Source organism: Podarcis erhardii (assembly GCF_964252035.2).
Source record: "Podarcis erhardii genome assembly, chromosome: 6".
Lineage (NCBI taxonomy): Eukaryota > Metazoa > Chordata > Lepidosauria > Squamata > Lacertidae > Podarcis > Podarcis erhardii.
In genome coordinates, this window is record NC_138510.1 from 29,349,898 (window position 1) to 29,368,069 (window position 18,172).

Below are 18,172 nucleotides of genomic sequence, written 5' to 3' on the forward strand. Positions count from 1 at the left end.
ACTCTTGCTACCAGCTGCCAAATCAGTGAATTCCAGGACGACAACCAGGAACAGAACTTGCTGACTAGTAACTTGATTTTTCTTTAGTCTTATTATATGCAGCAGAATAAAGCACAGCTTTGTACAAGCTACAATATACACAGAGACGAGATTCAAATTCCTATTCCAAACTCAACACTCCAACAACAGACTGCTGTGTCATACTGCTTATAAGGGAGAACTTAGCCAATCACCACCTGTTGCTAGGCTTCCTGCAAGTTACTTGGTGTAATTTCCTCCCATTCCTAATAGTGTGTTAAAAGAATTGAGTACTGATACAAAAACCAAACTGCCCATTAGCTTTGTGTTTATACCACAGTCTGTATTTGTTTTATCAGTGTGAACGTGCGAAAAGAACTTCTTTCATTCTTTGAGAGTATTAATAAGTGTGTGGATAAGAATGCTCTGCTAGACTGTGTACCTGTCCAAGACCTTCAAAAAGATGCCTGACAGCACAAACTTACACATGCTTATTCCAAACCAACTCTAGTTGAATTCAGTGGGACTTATTCCCAGGTAAGTGTAAACTTGTAGTCATGCAGTAAGGGGTGCATTGTCTTACGGATCAGCAACTGGTAGAATAGGAAGCAGGGAGTGAGAATATATAGTTCTCAAGAATATGTATTGGTACTGGTGCTTTTTAAACTTTTCTCATAAAGAACCTGTGAGCAGTGAGGTCACAAGTTTGATCATGATTCTAAATTATTGAGGGTCAAAACAGAAGAGTATCAAAAAGGGTATCTCCAAACTATTTGTTAAAATGGCAAATGTGGTTCAGTCTATAACTAAAGTGGTGTGCATTGGGGCAAAATAATTCAATCTTAATATGCCTGTGACGGGGTCTGAGTTTTTAGGGAGCAGATATTGGATTGGGATTATGGGATCATTGTGGATAGTTCAGTGAAAACTGGCAACTGAAAAGAAGCACGTTCATTAGAAGAGGGGACTGAAATTAAACTACCGATATTATAATGCCTTTATACAGATCTGTGATGTGACCATGCTTGGAAATGCTGTGCAAGTTGTGGTCACTGTGTCTCAAAGGAAGTTGTGCTTGGAAATGTGAAGAACAGGGCAACCCAAATTGAGCTTGCCAAGTGAAGGGTACAGTCTTCAGGGCATTTAAAAAGGTAAGAGATATGATAGGATAATATGGGTAGAAAAGTTTTATCTCACATAATACTAAGCTGGAGCGTATCGATAAAGCCTGAAGATTGTTCTGAATCCCCAAACAAAAGTAATGCCCGGGATATGAACAAGGGATGGAACTGTAGAGTTGGAAGGGATCCACCCACATGGTCATCTCGTCCCACCCCCTGCAATGTGTCTCCCAAGTGCTGGACCACAGCTTCCCTCATCCCTGAATGGCTGGCTCTGAAGGAAGTTGGGGCCCAACATCACCTGAAGGTTCATAGGCTCCTCACCCCTTGAATAAATGTCGGAAATATGTAAATCGTGCTGGTGACTAAAAGGTGGTTAAGTAACTTAGCAGTAGTTAAGGCTTTTGCAATGGCTACTGGTCACGATGGCTGCGTGACACCATGCATTTGAACAGCAGTTGCTTGGGAACGGCAACAGGTGAAGGCTATTGGCCTCTTGACCAGCCAGTGGACTTCCCAAGAGGCATCAGTTTAGCCGTGAGAAGCAGGACAGTAGATTAGACAGGCTGTTGTTCTGAACCAGCAGGGCTGGATTCTAAAGTTTTAGTATTTTACAAATAATGGTTCAAGCAATTTACATGTTCAGGGGCATTGGAGAAAGAGTCACTCTTCATTACACTACAGGGCCTTGCTGTGCAACTGACAATTTTAATCCACAGTAAAGGGAAGAGGATAAATCAGTGATATGTATGTGCTTTGTGGCATTTGTGGTGAGTCCTATACTTTGAAGGAGTAGCATGTATCCATAGTATTAGCCCTAGCAGCTGGGTTAGCCATATAAAGCAAGCTGGGGCCGACTGTTTTGGCAGACCCCTCCAACGTTTTAATGTTTAAACACATTCTGTTTTTGAATTTTAATTTGTATGTGTACCATCGCACAGCTCAGTTTTGCTACCGAATCATTTTTATTTTCTTGCCAAAGACTTGAGAACAGCAAAGTCTAAAGTCATGTTTTGTTTTGTAAAAAAGAAAAGAAAATGTTTTTAAATAGCACCTGAACTGTAATGAATGATAGATTAAGGTTACCAGATTTTTTCCAATGAATCCAGGGACACTTTTCAACGTCAATGGATTTTGTATGGGGGCTGGTTTGTAAATCTGGGGACGTCTGGTAACCTTATGATAGATGTATCTTCAAAAGTTAATAAAGCCAAGATCAGTGCCTCTTGTGTAACGTTACTGTGGCATTGTGGTTGTCTTCACAGGACACTTTTATGAACCCCATCTACATTTACCGCTCCCCTGCTATAGCCTTGCTTCTTCAGTTTAACAACTAGTCATTGTGTGCATAGGGACAAGGAAACATGCTTTCTGGTGACATATAGAGCACAAATAGATTTTTGATGTTTGGGGTAGAAGTCCAAAGGCGCAGGATGCAGCAACTTTGCTGAAGCCACACAGATCTGGATCAGATCAGTGCCTGAGCAAGAGTTTGCTTAGGGACCTGGGGTATAAACGCCATCTTGAGTCACTTCTAGCTTGGATTAATCTCGGCTTGGATCTTGAAAATTCTGTGCTAGTATTAGTAGTGTGTGTGCATGGATCCTGCCACCACTGGCAGCACCTTGTAACTTTATGAAGAGTGGTGGGCAGAAGGTACATTGGGACTTCCTAGTAGTTTGCAGCAGATCAACAAGGATTCTGTCTCAATTATGTAGCAATAGTACCCCCCCCCCCATTAAGCTGTACAGATGAAGAAGGGGGAGGGGAGACAGTGGGAAGAAGAGAGCTGGGTGTGGATTTTTGTGTGAGGACTGTGCTTAGTTCTGGTACTGACACAAATCCCTGGACTGAGTATATGCTCAGAGGCCCCCTGTTCCTTAAGTCTGAGAGTATGTTCATTTCTGTCACTATTTTGTACTTGACTGGTTTGCTGCTAATAAGGCAGGGTAGATCCCGCCAGCCTGAACTATTCCTACCCCTTGCATTATGGAGTGCAGCATCCGCCACTGCCACCAACCCCCAGCATTTGCTGCCTGATGGAGCTGCCTCACTTTGCAGAATGGTAGTGCTGGTCCTGACCCCCCAAAACATTTTGGTAATTTTTAGCAAGTTCTGAAAGGCTGGGATTGTTGAGTGAGCACTGCGGAGAGCCAATCTGATTGTATTTGTAAATTGCAACTTGCTGTTTGCAGACCATTTATGTGTACTGCTCAGAACACTCCAAAATTCTGCTTTCCACTTCAATATTCGAATGTTTGAACCCAGGCTAATAGCTTAGTTCCCCTGGACAAACCCATAGTTAGTCTGGAAAGAGCTAAACCATGAGCATGAGTTTGAACACACTAAGCCAAACAAGCCGTGGATTATCTTAGCATGTCACAGCCGCAAAGCTACCAGAGAGGAGCAGCATAGCAGTTGCGTTCTCCTCTCTGAGATCCTGCAAACTTGCCCTAACTCACAATTTGGCTTAGTGCACTATATGTATGAAGCCTCAGAATGTGTTAATGGAGATTTTATGTGAATAAGCTCTGGAATAGGATTATAGCCCCCTAAGTGAATTCTTGTGCGGTTCAGAACTAGCTCCTATGTGACAGACTGTTTGACTGAGGCAGACTTTAGACTTAACATGTGTGGATTGATTTCCCCGTGTGGCATGAGCACAGCAGGGGTGGGTGCAGGTGGCAGGCTCCTGTGCTACAGATTCTTGCTTATACTTGATGCTGCAGATCTATGGCTCTTTTAACAGGCACATAGATCCATGCTTTTCACCAGGACAATCTTTTAGCACTTTCAGTTTGCAGCAAGGGCAACGAACGCAAGCAAAACAATTTAAACTAGAACTGTGCTAGTAGTGCATTCAGTTTGCTTAAGAACCCACCGTTAATATTGCCATTTATTCGTGAAAGGAGCTTGGGGAAAATATTTAAGGGAAACCCTCCCCCCTGCAAAATCTCCCGCCCAATGAGGACTGAGCATGCTTAGTGGCTAGGGAATGCCAATTGATAGTTAGATGGGATGGAGTATCCTGGAAGAGGGTCTGATTGGGTGGAATGCTGAGCAGGATAACCACACTCCAACGTTTGGTTGCGGATCCTACTTGTGGTTCTGAATGGCTAGCATTTGGGTATACAGGCAACTCTCAACTTTGGCAGGGGATGCATTCCAGGGATAGCGTGTAAAACTAGAATTGTGTATAGTCAAAACACATTAGGTTCAATGGCAAATTGGAGTGCCAAACTCATTTTTCCCAGACTCCAGACTCCTCCCCCCCCCTTTTTTTTTTTTTGCCAAGCACTTAAAGCTGAATGCACACAAATTAACTGCGTGTAAGTGGCAAATTACCTGTATATGAAAAAAGAGCAGTGGGAAGAACAAAAGAATCAGTGGGAAACTGTGAATTAAGCAATATGAACCAAAACAAATACTTGATGTGATGTAGACATACTTTGAAATCAGTTTCTATTTCTAGTTGGAAGACTAAGACTTTCACAGGTAGCAGTAAAACAGAGCCTATTTAAGGGAAGTTAAGAAAAGTAGCAGCAAGACTACATGATGAATCAAGTTCTTCCTTTTATTATACAGGATTTTATATACAAAGCCCCCCCCTTCCTTCCATACCCCAGTCTTGTGGTTGGATCATAGCAAAACAAAGCCTAGAAAGCAGTTCTAAAATAGCTCAGTACAACAAAGTGGCCAAACTTTGCAGGAGGCGCAGAAGAGAAAAGGCAATAGAAAAACAAAGCGGAGAAAATCAAAACAAGTGCCCCTTTTTGCTCTCCAGGATGTATTTTCAACAAAGAAGCTGATGTATGTTGTTGTGCTTTGAGAGCCATGACCCTCTGTTAACAAGCCCTAAGGAAGAGATGCAGTCCGGTGGGATGTTTTCCAGCAGAAATCTTTTTTTAAAAAGTTGAGAACCCAAGGTCTTATGGAAGTGGCTTATACAACAATGCTGTTCTCTCCCTTTCTGAGCAGGTTGGTTGAAGTCTCTAGGACAGAGTCATGCTGTAAAGCCAACACCACACCATCTCTTGCTGAAGTTGGCGATGAGGAGTAGACTGCGTTAGAGAGGATTAGATCACAGAAGGGAACATTGCAAAATAATAATAATGATAATATGCAATTTGCCGGATATTTCAACTTAATCAGCTGCACAACATACATTGCATACCTATTGTCATTACGGGTGTGAGTGGGCTGAAAGCATCTGCATTTCAGATAAGGGATGAAAGGAAGCAGATTAAAGGTAAAGGGACCCCTGACTGTTAGGTCCAGTTGCAGATGACTTTGGGGTTGCGGCGCTCATCTCGCTTTACTGGCCGAGGGAGCCAGCGTTTGTCCACAGACAGCTTCCGGGTCATGTGGCCAGCATGACTAAGCTGCATCTGGTGAACCAGAGCAGTGCATGGAAACGCCGTACTTGCACTTTAAACTATCCTTAAACAAAAATGAAATTGTTTTTCCTCTCTTAGATCGGAAATGCAATTGGTTTCAGATGTTATATGAGTCTTTTTTTTTTTTTTTTTGGACGGATTGCCATCTGACCATTCATCTTTTATCTTCCCTTTTGGACCTGATTGAGTTGACCTTATTTTTATAAAGAGCAAATAAATGGCTTATGGAACTTTGATGAAGCGCATGGGTTGTAAAGCAAAGACTCCAATCATCCCTTATTCTGAAATGCTTATCTCTTATTGTATCCTCTATGGTAACTTCACTCCGTACTCACACCTGTGTACAGTAGAGACCTACCACCTGCCTTCACCATTGCTGACTCTTAGGAAACTGGATGAACAAAAGGCGGTTTGTTGCTCCTGTACAGAATGGTCTGTAAATAGTCAGGTTCTCTGTTCTTCTTTCCAAAGGGCACACCACGTATGACAAAGGGCCTGTGTGAAATGCCATAGTCTGCAGGGTGGAGCGGGACCAAAGCTACCTAGGAGGAGGTAAATGGACTAGGAGGAGGCACCCCTGGCTATCCCGGTCATGACCTGGATTTCAAATGCAAAACTGTAAATTGTACATAGTGAAATAGTTTTCTTTCTCTTCACTTTCCACATCCTGTCCTCATCATGTCTCAGGAGCAAGGCTCTTTATATAGTATCTCTCTCGCTTTCCTTTCCAGGTGTAAGAAATCAGTTCCAATATCGGGCTGTTGGAGATCATGGAACGACGGGTGCTTGTGCTGGCAGCAGGGCTCTAAGTTTGTAGTACAAGGGTGGGTTTGATGGGCACTGATGAGGATCCACTGGGATGGCTAGTTTGCTGTGTACTACAAAACGGCTTGGAGAGATTGGTCCATGTTTCTCCTTTTGAATGCCAGGCAGAGAGATGATGGCAGTCCTGCATGTTATGCTTATCTGGCTTAACATGCCAAGGCAGGATTGAACCTCTTGCTGTCCTCCCTCTCTTCATCGCTGTTGCGCTGATTATGCTAGGGGGTGGGGAGGAACAGGGAAAAGAGTAAACAGATAGACTGAATAACTTCTCTGTGATTCATGCTCAATTGTTGGAAGCATTTATTGGCGGAAAGGGTCATATCTCAGCAGGAGGGCACATGTTCTGCATGCAGAAGGTCCCATGTTAAATCCATGCCATTTCCAGGTAGGTCTGGGAAAGATTATTGTCTGAACCCCTGGAAAGTCACTATCAGAAATAAGGTGGGGGCCGTTAATTTAAAGGGTGGAATTCATCCATCAGGGTGAATGGGGCAGTGCTCCACCAACCTCAGTCTGCTTCTAGCCCCTCATGCCTGCCATCTTCCTTACAACCACTCCAGGGGGTGCCACTGGTTGTCAGCTTCCCCCTCAATGTCGGCTGAATTCAACAGGAAGGAGGATGGGGACAAAACTAAAACTAGTTGGCTCTGTTTGCCATTGACTCTGGCTCTACCTACTGTTGGCCTCCATGTCTTCTTCCCTTCCAGTCCCAATGAACAGCCCAGCATTGCACTAGAAGACTTCCACTCATGCACCAGGGCTTCCCCTTCCTCTCCTCCACCTTATAGCCCTATGCATCCTCCAGATCTGCTCTGGAGGATTGGAGGGGGGGGGGGGGAATGGCCAAAATCAGCTGTGGGTCTGTGGGTGTATTCTGGCACCAGGGATGGGGAACCTGTTGTTTTCCAGATGTTGTTCCAACTCCCACCATTTCTTGGCCTTGATGGCTGGAGATTATGAAAGTTGAGGGCCCAGCAATAATAAATAATAATAAAAAAATTTATTTATATCCCACCCTCCCCAGCCGAAGCCGGGCTCAGGGCGGCTAACAATAAAATAATACAACATCTGGAGGGCCCTAGTTTCCTCATCCCTGGCCTGTGTCACAAACCTCTTTGTACGGTCTTTGTCTGAAATCAAAGAGCAGCAAATTTGCAAAAAAGGGGGAACACTGTTGAAATTAAGCTTGCCGAATTGACTATATACAAATGTGCACCGTTCATTATATCTTTTTTTGAGAAAAACAAAGTATTATATATGCTCGTAAATATACCTAGTTACTGTAGGCTGGAGTCCTCCACATCTGTGTAATGGCTATTCTCCTGAAAGAGAAGAAAAAGGGGGAGGAGATTATTTGCTTCTCTTTTTGAGCTGTTGCTAGGATAAAGGTTACGTGTATTGGAAATAAAGAACCCTAAAGTGATACCTTATACATGGCTACTCAGAGCCCTTACTGAATTCAGGTGGGCTCATTCCCAGGTAAGTGTGTATACGACTATAGCCCAAGTGTCCATGGGGTTGGGTTGTTGCCAATTTCTTTTGGGTGCTTAGGCCCATTTGTAAAGCATAAGAAATGGTTGTGGGCACCACATACATACTGCAACCAAGCACACACCGCAATCTATTATATTGACTGCAGCTGAATTTTCGTTCTAGCCTAATTTCAAAGGGGGGTGGACTCTGTAGGTGCCCAAGAAGGCATCTATGACCACGTGGGTGCCACAACGTCAACCTTTGTGAAAATTGGCAAATATCTAGGTCTGTAAGCATTCATTACTAATAAAAGTGATGCTGGAGCATTAGTTCAGCATTAGTAACATCAAATTGCAGCTCAGAAGTATCTGAATTAATAATCTGAGCAGAGTGCCCTGAGAAGAGCTTCTTGTAGGGGGAAATATGATACATGAGATGGGAGTTATAAAATACTTCGCGCACGGGCAAATGCTCTAGAAATCATTGCTAAGTGATGATACCAGTATTTTAAAACAGCTTGGGAATTTGTTGAGCAAGCAGGGCTGGGTCCAAATAAGTTTCCATGAATTTTTATAGCTTGTTCCTCTTGAACACTATTAAATCATGCATTAAATGTGAACCCCCCAATCATTACACTTCTTTGGAATTATTGGTTCAAATACTTGGGCCCTGGTTTGGCAGCTGATTATTCACAGTGACATTTCATGCTGTAGCAATGCTTAATTTGGTTAATGCAACACCACCACCACCAGCCCGTACTGTATCTGCACAGCAAGATAGGGTAGTGGCTGACCTTCCAAGGAAAAGTCACTGGGGTTTTCTCCAGTGTGCCACAGTGGCTTTCAGTGAATGAAGAAAGACGCACATTCTGGAATTATGGCCCCTCTAAACTTTGTATTGCATGTGTTATTTCAATGTATACAACTTTCAAGATTGCTCGCTGACAAGTGTATAAACCAAATTGCAGAAAGGCAATAATTTGCTGAACTGGGTTTAACATTTAATGTGATTTGATTATAGAGAGCAGTTCTCATATTCTCTCTCTCTCTCTCTCTCTCTCTCTCTCTCTGTGTGTGTGTGTGTGTGTGTGTGTGTGTGTGTGTGGGCACAGTTGGATATTTTATTGGAAATGAGATCAAAGGATAGCTCACGATAATAATGATAAGTCAGATGTTCAGCTGTGGGCCCTGCATGTTCAATTTATGTGCACAGAGTGAAACCATGGCAGGATCTGCTGAACACACTCTTTTGCAAATCTGATGTGCTTGTGACATTTCCACAAACAGGACATATGATGGAACACATGCAGGGCAGAGCCTGCTAGTTCCATGCCACGCGCACGTTCATTCCATGTGCCCAAATGTCCATGCAGGGCTAAAGAGTTGGGTGGGATCAGCTGCGGCATCTGTCTGTTTAAGTTAAATGGCCACTGCTGTAAAAGTTTCTTGGCGCCAAGGTTTTAAACCGGTTTTCAAAATATTTAAGTGGTATAGTTTTGGCTACAATTGGGATGATGACGACGACGGCTTGTTAATCTATGGATCACCTTTCACATGCAACTGAATGTGATTTACAAACATGCCGTATAATCTGCTGCAAATAATTTTTAAAACAGTATAAACACACACACAAACCAACTGCGACTGAAAATAGGTTTCCATTTTGTGTTGTTTTTAAACCTAACTAGGAGACCTTTTCATCTAACTGGAAAAAGATGCCAAACTATAATGTCTTCAATTGTTTCTGGAAAGGACAGAGAGCAGGAAGCTGCCATAGCACCACAGGGATACTGTTCCACAAAACAAGGATGGCCAAGCCAAACGAAAGCCCTGGTCCTCGTAGTTCCTGTGGAGCAGGTTTCTGCTATTTTTGCTTGGCACTGCAAATTTCAGAGCATTATCTGCAGGTCTAGTAAAAACAGAGCATGACAGAGAGAGTCTTGGGGTGCTCATTCCAGTTTGTGGGCTGGGTAGGCAAGACGTTATCAGCAGGGCCCCTGCCTGTATGGGACTAAGAACATCCAGGGATTGGCAGTGAGCCCTACACATGAAATGGGCCTTGGCAGATGCCTGGCATTACCACCTCCTGGTGCCAGCCCTGGATACTTGTTCTAATCTAGCTGAAAGCTAGATGTCTGCAGGGGGAGCCTTTTGCTTATTCGTATCTCTTGCTGGAGAGAGAATCCTGCTGTGAGTGCCTGATTCTCAGTTCCAGCCTAGGATTCAAGGCTACAGTAGCCATGCACCCCCTTTTTTGGAGAGGACTGTCTTCTGTTTGAAGGGCTGCCTTCTCTCAGTTTAAAAATCAAGAGCCATCAGAAAAGACAGTGGGGGAGCCCACCAACAGCACCTGGACAGCATAATGAGCTGGCACAGAGGTCACATGGGAACTGTCTTCCCTACAATGGTGAGATGCATTGTATTTCTGTTTAAATTATAGTAATTAGGCTAAATTTGCATTTCTACATAGAGATTAGCATATGCAATTCTATGCAAGTCTCTACTTTTGTCTCCTTTGGCGATGCGCAGTTGGCCTCTCCATCCAAGGTTCTGTATTGGCAGCTAAGACGCTGCATTTTAGCCATCTTGAGAATTATAATGTATTATAAATATTAATCCAGTGCTTTGTTACCCCTGGAGGGTGGCATATATGGCTATTAACAGTTGCCCTGTGAGTTTCCATAGCAGGTTTCTCCTTTAATTCACCTACTGCTTGGGAATTTTTTTATAGTTTATATATTGCAGAGGCCTTTGGCTATGTACAATAAAGCTGACTGGCAACCAGCATGAAATATCTTAAAAAGAAAAGAGTGGTATGCCAGGTATTTCAGGAGTGGGAATGGTGTGCATATGTATGGAATTTCAGCCTCCTGCTTCATCGCTATATAGCTGGTTTCACATTTATTTATTTTTAAAAGGGCTATCTATGCATGTGCTGCACTGGATCAGACCCAAGGCAATCTGAGTTGGGAATTTACAACAGCTTATTATGATATGTTTTCCAGCCACATATTCAGACACTCACACATCTGAGAATAAACTGTCTTGGAACAAAGCTCTTTGCATTAGGCAGAGATTGACAGCCAAGAAAGCCTGGATTTGTTGATTTGAATGCGGAAGGACAGGTCCCATTTCTGAGCATCAACATGCCAGGTGCTTCCTGGAAAGGCCACCTTCCAGGATGGGCTGAAAAGCGGATAACCCAGCTGTAACCGATCACAGCATGAAAGACGGCCATTTATTTGAGGGGAGGGGGAGAGAATATTGCTTTTGCCAGCAATCTGAACACTGTCAAAATTGTACAAGGCTTATCAATCCACAGGGGTGGGAGAGCAATGGTTTCCTACCAATTCATCGTCACAGTCATCTCTCAGGAGACCTTCTTCTTCTCCCTCCTCGCCGTTGAGTGGCTCCTCTACGTTCATTTCTGCCTCAGACGCTGTGTCTTCTTGGGAAAGCTCGCTTTTGTTCCCATCTGCTTTCTTTCTGACCTCTGCAGGATGAGATGTAGTAAGGGACAAACCCAAGAGATTGACACTCCATTTGGGCCACTCTCTGAATCAATCATTTCATTGTTGCTCACACTAACCAGTGGTCTGGGAACTCTTGTGACAGATCCTGCTTTTGATCAGATGTAAACCAGAGGAGGGTATGGGAGGAGCTTTGATCACCTACTGAGAGCTGGGCAGGGGTGGTGACTCCAGGTTTAGAGATATGAAACCTCCCCCCCCCCATTTACGGTAGGAGGAGTGGGAGACATGGTTTCCATACAAGGGGATGGGGCGAGCAACAACTCTGTGGGTTAAAACCTGTGTTATAAAAATCTACCTTTTTAGGGCTATGGCTGCAATCCTACCTCCACTTACGTGGAAGTAAGGTCCACGAAATTCTATAGGACTTACTTTTAAGTAGACATAGATAGGATTGCAGTGCAAATCAGGAAGCACCATCGGATTAAAACAAGGAGGCCCTGCAACAACTTTTTGCAATGTTGGTTGCTCCTGTTCACTGGTCAGTCTGCTAACTGCCCCCCCTCCTTTCATTTTCCCCCTCCTTAACAGGAGTTTGTGGCCATTGAACATGCTCAGTCCTCATGGAGGCTGGTGGAATGCCCTTCCCTCGTGGGTTTCCACACATAGCTTTCATGTACTCCTGTAAACTCTGCTCCCAAGCCTACTGTTATCTTTCTCTGGTGTTTGTGTGTGTTAGAGATGTCACAGAATTCCAATGTACGCAGAAATGGGAACAGAAAATTGCTGATGTTCACTTATTTGTCCCATGTCTGGAACGGAAATCAATCCAGCAAATCACAATAATAATAATAATAATAATAATAATAATAATAATAATAATAATAATTTATTATTTATACCCCGCCCATCTGGCTGAGTTTCCCCAGCCACTCTGGGCGGCTCCCAATCAAGTGTTAAAAACAGTACAGCGTTAAATATTAAAAACTTCCCTGAACAGGGCTGCCATCCACTACCGTTGTCGCCTTCAGTCTGCAAATGATACATAACTAATTCCACGCCAACCAATTTGCAGTGCATTGACATTAAAGTGGTGGGATAATGTAATGACATTGCAACTTACGTAACTTGCATAAATTACATGATTTTGCCGCAGTCAACAGTAAGGCAAATAACATTGTTTTTGGTGGAAGACAAACTGCAGCAGAGCAGAAACTACGCTGCATGTGATTAATATGGGACAGAGAGGAAAGGGATGCCTTTTTACATCCTTAGTGTGTGTGGTTTCCAAAAGCTGTTCTGTTTAACCCTTGCTATCGCAACCTTTGTGATAAAACGCTAACAGAATATCCTCATCTTTGAGATGCTTCAGAAACAATAGCTTGTACTTAAAAACAATAGTATGTTGGAATAATACAGTGGCCTCAGCTGCTGAATTACAACAGCAAAAGCATAAATGAATGCAGGTCCCCAGGTGAAGGAGTGCTGGCAACAGCTAGGTAACTGGCACAGAGTTAATCTCTGCACCTGAACTCCTGCAATGTTTCGGCCTCATTGACGAGAGATTTGGAATCAGCCCACTGACCTGCCGATGCTTTCTGTTGTTCTGCAATCTGCTCCAATCTGCCCAGGAGAGCATCAATGTTGGATTTGATCTGCGTCAACTCCGTTTTAATTGTCTGCAGTTCATTGCATTTCACTTGGAGAGGAAAGAGAGAGAGAGAGAGAGAGAGAAAAGCCGGAAGCAAGGCTTACTATTCTTTCTTATTTTGCGAAAGTGGTGCTTTTCTTGAGCAGAGAATTAGTTCTTTTCCTTATATACCTTTCAGTAGCAGGTCCTACTAGGGAGCCATCACAATATAAGGTTGTTGGATTCAATATAGGACAGGTCTCCTTTGCCTTTCATAGCTGTGAAGAAGACAGGAGAATTTTGGCAGGTACAGTTTCTCCCATCCTAGTGCTCCATAAATGGGACAAGCAATCAATGCCCCAATCCTCAGACACAGCTTATTAAAGGCACGGAAGCTCTGGACTATAATGACTTTGGCAAGAGAATGACATTGCTTTACAAACCATGGATTGTAACTTTAAAAAAACATTTAACCCCCCCCCCGCCAAACCTGATAATTTTAACATACAAACCTTGAACGTTTAGCAATGGATTCTCATTTCATTTAAAGATGCTTTACACAATCACTTTGGTGGTGGACAGGTGCGGAATGATCTGATCAAGAGATCACCTTCCTCCTTTTTTTTGCAGTGTTTCCTTTGTAGAACTCAGCATGGACAGAACTAGAATTAGTTGGCTCTGCGTGTCATTGGCTTTGGTTCAGCTTGCTGCTGTTCTCCCTCCTTTCTGCCCTGTCAGTCCCAATGGGGCACCAACCACCACCGTGTTTTTATAAATATATGCATACATAAAATACAGCAAACAGGGTTGCCTTGCAAAACTGTTGTTAGCATATGTCGTACAATACAATGCAAAGGCAGGCTTTGAAGGCAAGCTCCGGTCTTTGAAATATGAATTATCTCTGTGTAATAACATAGAAGCTTACATTTTAATTTGGCAGAGCTGTTTGCAATGGCAGCGGATCGGGCAAAGAGTTTGACTGGGAGTGTTGCTTTTACGCGCCGTACCAAAGGGATGGTCACTCGTGGACGCTTCACAGGAACCACCCTGGGAATGGGAGACACCCGTCCCCGATACTCAAAGAGTCTGCAAGACAAAAGTAGCTTACGGTAGAAGAAGCCCCCTCCCTTTCCCCCATAAAGTTCTATATGATTATAAGACCTTAAGATAAATTTAAACATACAATTCAACTACGACATCCCATCAGTACATGAATTTCTTGTTGTGCAATGAAACCTCCCCCATCTCCTCCTGCTACACATATTCTCCTCAAATCTGCTCCAGAGGTTTGGAGGAAACCCCAGAACAGATCTAAGGGGCATCTAGGGGGAAGAGAGGGAGAGAGAACATTTCACTGCACAAGTGGAAACCCTTGCAGTGACAGAACGTTCATTTAGCACTGTGTTGGATTCCAGCCATAATGCTTATTGCTTCCAAATGAATCCTTTAATGATACAATTGCAAACACTTACTCGGAACCATGCAATGGAACTTCCACATCAGCTTTTTCAAATGTACGGAATCCTTACACAAAATCAATAAACAAAAGACCTTAAAAACGCCATACAAATGTAAGATGCTATGCAAAATCATTAAAGACCTCACACAATACTTTCAGAAATTTAATACATCATTAACTCTTACAATTCTTGCATTATAAACCTAATACTTAGTTCTAATCTAAATACTTGTCTACAAATGTATAACGGAAATGGCTTGCCTTTTATTAGGCTTTCTGTAGCGAGCTACTTTGGCTCAAATTTGTTCATTTTTACCCTCTTCTGTTTTACCTGTAGTACCCATGTGATTTTACTCAAGGATGCTATTCCCCACATTTTCATACCTCATTCCCTTAATTGTGCTGTTTCTTTCCCTTTCCAGTATTTAGCCTAGAGGACATGGGCTGCTACTATCACATGGAAAAGTAGCTTAAAAAAAAATCTTTCAGAGCAACTCCTTTTATATAGGTCAAAAGATGACTTATAGGACACATTTTGTGATCTTTTGAATCACTCAAGAGCATAGGAAGCTCAGTATTGTCAGCATTGTGCCTGTGGCTCCTCAGAACTTCAGGCTTTTCCTAGCCCTACCTGGAGATGGAATCTGAGACCACCTTCATGCAAGGCAGAGATGCTCTACCACAGAGCTACTCACCTTCCCCAAGGACTGTTATTTCCTGGCAAGGTATCCATGCAGCCGAACAGACCAAAAGGTATTCTCTAATCCTGCCACATTTTCAACAACTAGCCATACAATTATTTTATACATTTTGGATAGCATAAGGCAGGAATGGGCAGACATCAGGGTTGCAGGATTGACTTTTATTTTCTTTCCTGAAGCCCCAAAAGTCACCAGCTGGGGACAGGTGCAAAATGGTGGAGGCAACATACTCTTAGACTAAAGGATACACTTAGTACAGGAATAGGTTTCCAGTACCAAAATTGAGCTCATAATCATGTCACTCAAAAATCTACTTCCGGTTCCCTTTCCCCCAATCTTTCTTCAACTCAACAGCCTATTTTAGAAGGGGGTGTGGCTTTTGTTGCTGCTGCTGCTGCTGTGAGCCAGAATCCTTGCTGAACATCTGAACATCACTCAGAGATCAGGCAGTAGATACCAATTTACCTTCTGCCCACACACTTGGTCTAAGAGCTATCAATTGTTAAAAGCTTAAGCACTTTCTAATAATGTTGTAGAAACTATTTATTTGCAATTTGTGGAATCTCATGAATATGTGGGAATAATCTGGGATGATCTCATTATGATAACTGAGATACATCTTTGTTTTATTCAAAACTATTCTATTTCAAAGCAATTCAATTGTCTCACTCCTGGCCCTTGATGTCTTAGCCAAGGGGAAAAGGAGCAGAACAACAAACACTTTTCAGCAGCACAGAACCAGACTGCGGCGAAATACATTCAGACCAATAACAAACTTGGATGAACATGAGACAGTGTTCCCTTCCTGCCTCTAGGGGTAGCTAGCATTCCATCCACACATGCCAGTCACTAGATTGCCTGGGATAAAAAGCAGCGGCTAGGGATGATATTTGATCATGAAGGTTTTGGAAGACACATCCGCTAAACCAATGCCGTTAACCGCACACAGAATACTTTTACTTAACAAATCACTATAGCCTGCAAGACTGTGACTTTTAATGCATTTTTAAAACACCTTAATGTTTCCACTCTTAGAATTAATTTAGGAACTCCCGAGGACTTGAGAACTGATGTACAAGCCCAGTTCTTTTGCTTTTCTACACCATCGTTCCTTCCTCTCCTGTGCTCCTTATCTCATTTTAGTGTCTATCCATAAACGTTTCTGGTGGGTAGAAAGTTGTGGCCTTTTATACCATGCAGTTTGAGATGCAGACAGAAGCAGGCACAGTGGTATTTATCCAAGTTGCACATGCAGACAGACAAGAAGGAACTTTCTGAGCACAAAATCCTTTTTTTGTCTTTAGCAAACCTATGGATACCTAGATGACAAGAGCACTCAGGAACCTATTGGGGAAATGTCAACCTGGGGAAGTATGTGAACGCCTCCAAGAGAGCAGGGGAAAGAATAATAAAGGAAGGCAGGAAAGAGGGAGAGCAGGAAGATAGGCATTATGAAAAAAGCATGTGGATGTGGAACATGAAACCTGAGTTTTAAAAGCACCAAGGGCTGTTCCCAGTCGCATCCCTGATTGCCTTTGCAACCATGGGAGGAATTCATGGTATACCTTTATGCTCCTCCTCCTTGATGGGTTTGGGATTTGTCTCTTGTGACTTTTAAAAATCTATCCCCATCAGCTGGATGCAGAGCAATTAACACAGTGCACTTCATTCAGAGCCCCAGAAATGTATCATTCCATTCCTGCCAGCTCAACTCAAGGTGTATCACTTGCTCGTTTCAATCTGCTTACCTGTCATAGAAGTCATCTCTGTAGTAGTCGTAGTCAAATTCATAGCCACTGTAGACAAAAGAAAACAAGTTAGTAGTATTCTAACTTTTCCCACCCATTTCTATTCGCTGGTCACAGCCTTTATAACATGGGGTGGGAGACCTGTGGTTCTGCAGATGTTTCTGGACTACAATTCCCATCATTTCTGAACCTTAGACTATGCTGGTTGGGGCTAGTGGGAGTTGGTGTCCAACAGCTGTGCCCCAGAATATATCTGGAGTCCCCATTCCTGCTTTATGAGGTAGCAGAACTCAGCCTTGGAAGAAAAGAAAATGCCCTGACTGTATGCAGAACCATTTTGGCACAACAGGACACCCAACTTGCACAGAATTAAGCCACAACCAGGCCTTCAACAGGAATTCATGTAAAGCAGCCAGCTTTGAGCTATAGTAGCATGAGGTTATAATGACGTAGAGGCTCAACCAACAGTTATTGTTAGCTGGGCTACCAAAAGATAAATGGGCATCATTTTAGAAGGCAATCTGTTCTTAGCTGGAGGGGTCAGGATACGGGGAGACAGGGGATGCGTAAGCTCCTGTCAAGAGCGGTTGAGGTGGAGTCACTACCATCAAAGTGCCAGCGGCTGCCTTGATAACCCGCCATTTCCCTTTTCTCTTCCCTGAGCGATATTTTATACACTGTAATGAAACTATCATGCAGGAACCCTTGACAGAAGAAAACTTTCAGCATGAATCCATCTGGCGAATAGTAGAAATGGAAAGCTTTGACATTTCTGGCTGAAAAGGAGCATATAGCTACACATCAGTTTGAAAGGTCGGCTCAAAGTGGAATTTTTAATTTTGCCTTGACATTTTTGACTTCCCAGTGACGTGGAGGCGGCATTTCAGGACAATAAAAACCACTGGAGATTTAATGCTCGGCCCCTCACACTGCTCCGCAGGAGCAACCCCCCTGCCCCTTATGCTGCCTGAGAGTCTGTACAGCTGGTAATGGGGCAATTTTTTCAGCCCCAGGGCAGCTTCCCAAGGGCCACATGCTAGTGGTAGGAGAGCCTAAGGGACAGAGGCAAAAGTGGGCAAACCAACAGCTGTACCTTTAACCTTTGTACTGTAGAATAGATCCTCCAGACAAGGGGGGGGGGTGCCCCCTTAGCTCTTGACAACCCCATGGAAGAAAGGCAGCAAATATACTCTGTAGTCCTTTTTCCTGTAAATAAGTAGCAGTATACTATAGTATACCTTGATGGTAATGATCACCAAGGGATATGGTTATATGTAGGTAGCTACCTGGTTCTCACCATGTTCCATAGGGAGTTTCAACAGGATATGGGC

The 18,172-nt window shown here is 43.2% G+C and overlaps 1 protein-coding gene across 2 annotated transcripts in view; it reads right to left on the reverse strand.

Moving 5' to 3' along the window:
- Positions 1-4,694: 4,694 nt before the first annotated feature.
- Positions 4,695-18,172, reverse strand: part of RALY (RALY heterogeneous nuclear ribonucleoprotein) — a 212,692-nt gene continuing 199,214 nt past the window's right edge. For both annotated transcript variants that reach the window (XM_081866807.1, XM_081866808.1), the window contains exons 5-10: positions 16,842-16,889; positions 13,859-14,019; positions 12,889-13,002; positions 11,181-11,326; positions 7,635-7,683; positions 4,695-6,576 (exon numbers count right to left, since the gene is read on the reverse strand). In XM_081866807.1, coding sequence (XP_081722933.1) covers positions 7,639-7,683; positions 11,181-11,326; positions 12,889-13,002; positions 13,859-14,019; positions 16,842-16,889 — 514 coding nt within the window. In that variant the 3' untranslated portion in view covers positions 4,695-6,576; positions 7,635-7,638. The remainder of the gene's footprint in view (positions 6,577-7,634; positions 7,684-11,180; positions 11,327-12,888; positions 13,003-13,858; positions 14,020-16,841; positions 16,890-18,172) is intronic.